General features: G+C 33.6%; 1 protein-coding gene across 1 annotated transcript; it reads left to right on the forward strand.

Annotated features, from left to right (window-relative positions):
* Positions 1 to 342: 342 nt before the first annotated feature.
* On the forward strand, positions 343 to 1571 carry LOC110636020 (uncharacterized). The gene is made up of 3 exons (XM_021785532.2): positions 343 to 571; positions 673 to 853; positions 957 to 1571. The coding sequence occupies exons 1-3, from the start codon at positions 443 to 445 to the stop codon at positions 1391 to 1393; spliced, it is 747 nt and encodes a 248-aa protein (XP_021641224.1). The 5' UTR covers positions 343 to 442; the 3' UTR covers positions 1394 to 1571.
* Positions 1572 to 2092: the final 521 nt, after the last annotated feature.

Raw genomic sequence — 2092 nt, forward strand, 5'->3', positions numbered from 1 at the left:
CGACCCCCAGAGAAGCTACCTAATGATAAAGACCAAACCAGACAAATCAGGGCCCAGAAGGAAATTATACGATACTATGATGACAGTGATATATATATATATATATATATATATATCGAAGGCCATGCATGGGCATGACCATGTAAAATATCTCATGGGAACTTCCAAATCTCTCTCTTTCGCCCTATACACACAGATGGATGAAAATTGATGATGATCATGAAATGAAAACATCTGCTTTCCTTTTCCATATTAGAATACTATTGGTTGCTTTAACCAAAATAGTACAACATGTAACTCTCTTTATAATTCCATACAAGTTCTGTGTGCCTTTCAAGCTTGTTGACTTTAACCAGGGTCTCGGTCTTAATACTGTACTTCTTCCTTTTCTCGAAAGAAATAAAGAAAGAAAGGAAAAAAAAAAAAAAAAAAGAATCTTAATATGGGTAGCATTGGTGAGGAAGAACACTTTGATCAAATGATTCGAGACTACTATGAATCAGAATCAAACACACCCAATAATATTCCACCCATCATGATGATTTCTTCTAGACCTCAATCCATTTTGCAGGTTCTAACTAATTTCTTCAAATCCTATGGTTCTCTTCTACTTGTTCATATATTATTGGTCTGATTCTTGTTATTTTTCTTTTGTGCTGAGGGCTATTTTAGGATATTCTTTTGGAGGCTACTGATTTTGAGAAACAGGTTCGTGAAAGAGTTTTGATGTACATTAGAAATATGGGAGAACCCAATGTTCTCAAGAAATGGGTGGTGATGAGATTGCAAATGGATGGCTATAAAGCTTCTCTTTGTAAAACTTCTTGGGTTTCCACTTTTGGTAGCTCTAAAGGTTCTCTCTTAAATTTCTCTCTCACATGGTTATTATCTTTCATGAATCAGCTAGCCATGATTGATTTACTTTGATTTTTGGCTCTTCTTTTGGATCTTATTAGTATTTCAGTATGTGGGAGATTACGAGTACATAGAAGTGATGATGAACAATAAAAGTGGCAAGCCAACAAGAATTATAGTAGATATGGAATTCAGGTCTCAGTTTGAGGTGGCAAGGCCTACACAGACCTATAAAGAACTCATCACAACTCTTCCTTCAATCTTTGTTGCCACTGAAGTTACACTTAACAAGATAATCTCTCTCGTATGTTCAGCTGCAAAAGAATCACTTAAAGAAAAGGGTCTCCATATTCCTCCATGGAGAAAAGCTAAGTACATGCAATTAAAATGGTTCTCCAAGAACTGCAAAAAAGTCTCTGTCTCCCCCAACACTGAAATGGGTTTGCAGGAAAGTTTAGAGAAAGGTACCATTACTACTTCTACTGCTACTACTACATGTTGTCCTTCCATATTTCAGCTGAGGGGCAACTGCAATTAGAGAACAGAGATAGAGAAAGAGATTACGGGTTCTGGGCAGTCCAAGGCCAATTTTGGTATGATAAATTTTTATGTATATGTTTGGAGTTTTTGTTTGTTTAGATACAATTTTCCTCCTTTTTTGTTCCCTTTAATGCTCTTTTGATTTAATAATCTCTCTCTTAATTCTGTGTCTTTAATCCCTCTTTTTATTTCATCCATTTTAGTTTTTAAGCAAAATAATAGTTAATTTTCTGAATATAAGTTTCTTCTTTTCGAAGAAGAATACAATTAAAATCTCTTATTTCAATTGGCTCTCCACTTCCTGATCACAAGGTATGATCATAAAGAGGTAATTTTTCATCTTTAATATTAACTTATCATAATAAAAGAAACATCTAAATCATCTTATAAGATAATATAACTAAAATGTGATGACTAAATCAAATGATTATAGTATTGGCATAAAGAAAGAGACAAAATATTATGACAGGTGGAAGGAAACTACACCAAGTACTACTTACTATATGCATTTAGCAAAGTAATCAAAAGATAAGAATTCCAACAAGTAATTACAGACGGAGAGTGACTTTGAGGGTTAAATATAATAGTGTCCACGTAGAGAGAGAAAAAGAGAGAGAGACTGCATATGACTTGGATTCCAAGTCATCATTAGAATTTACCTATTTTATCTTCACATTCATGAGTTATATATATATAT

Source organism: Hevea brasiliensis, chromosome 16 (assembly GCF_030052815.1).
Source record: "Hevea brasiliensis isolate MT/VB/25A 57/8 chromosome 16, ASM3005281v1, whole genome shotgun sequence".
NCBI lineage: Eukaryota > Viridiplantae > Streptophyta > Magnoliopsida > Malpighiales > Euphorbiaceae > Hevea > Hevea brasiliensis.

Coding starts and splice junctions, on each gene's coding strand:
- LOC110636020 (XM_021785532.2), top strand. CDS start 443: ATGGGTAGCATTGGTGAGGAAGAACACTTTGATCAAATGATTCGAGAC. Junction 572..672: donor GACCTCAATCCATTTTGCAG/GTTCTAACTAAT, acceptor GGGCTATTTTAG/GATATTCTTTTGGAGGCTAC. Junction 854..956: donor CACTTTTGGTAGCTCTAAAG/GTTCTCTCTTAA, acceptor GGATCTTATTAG/TATTTCAGTATGTGGGAGAT.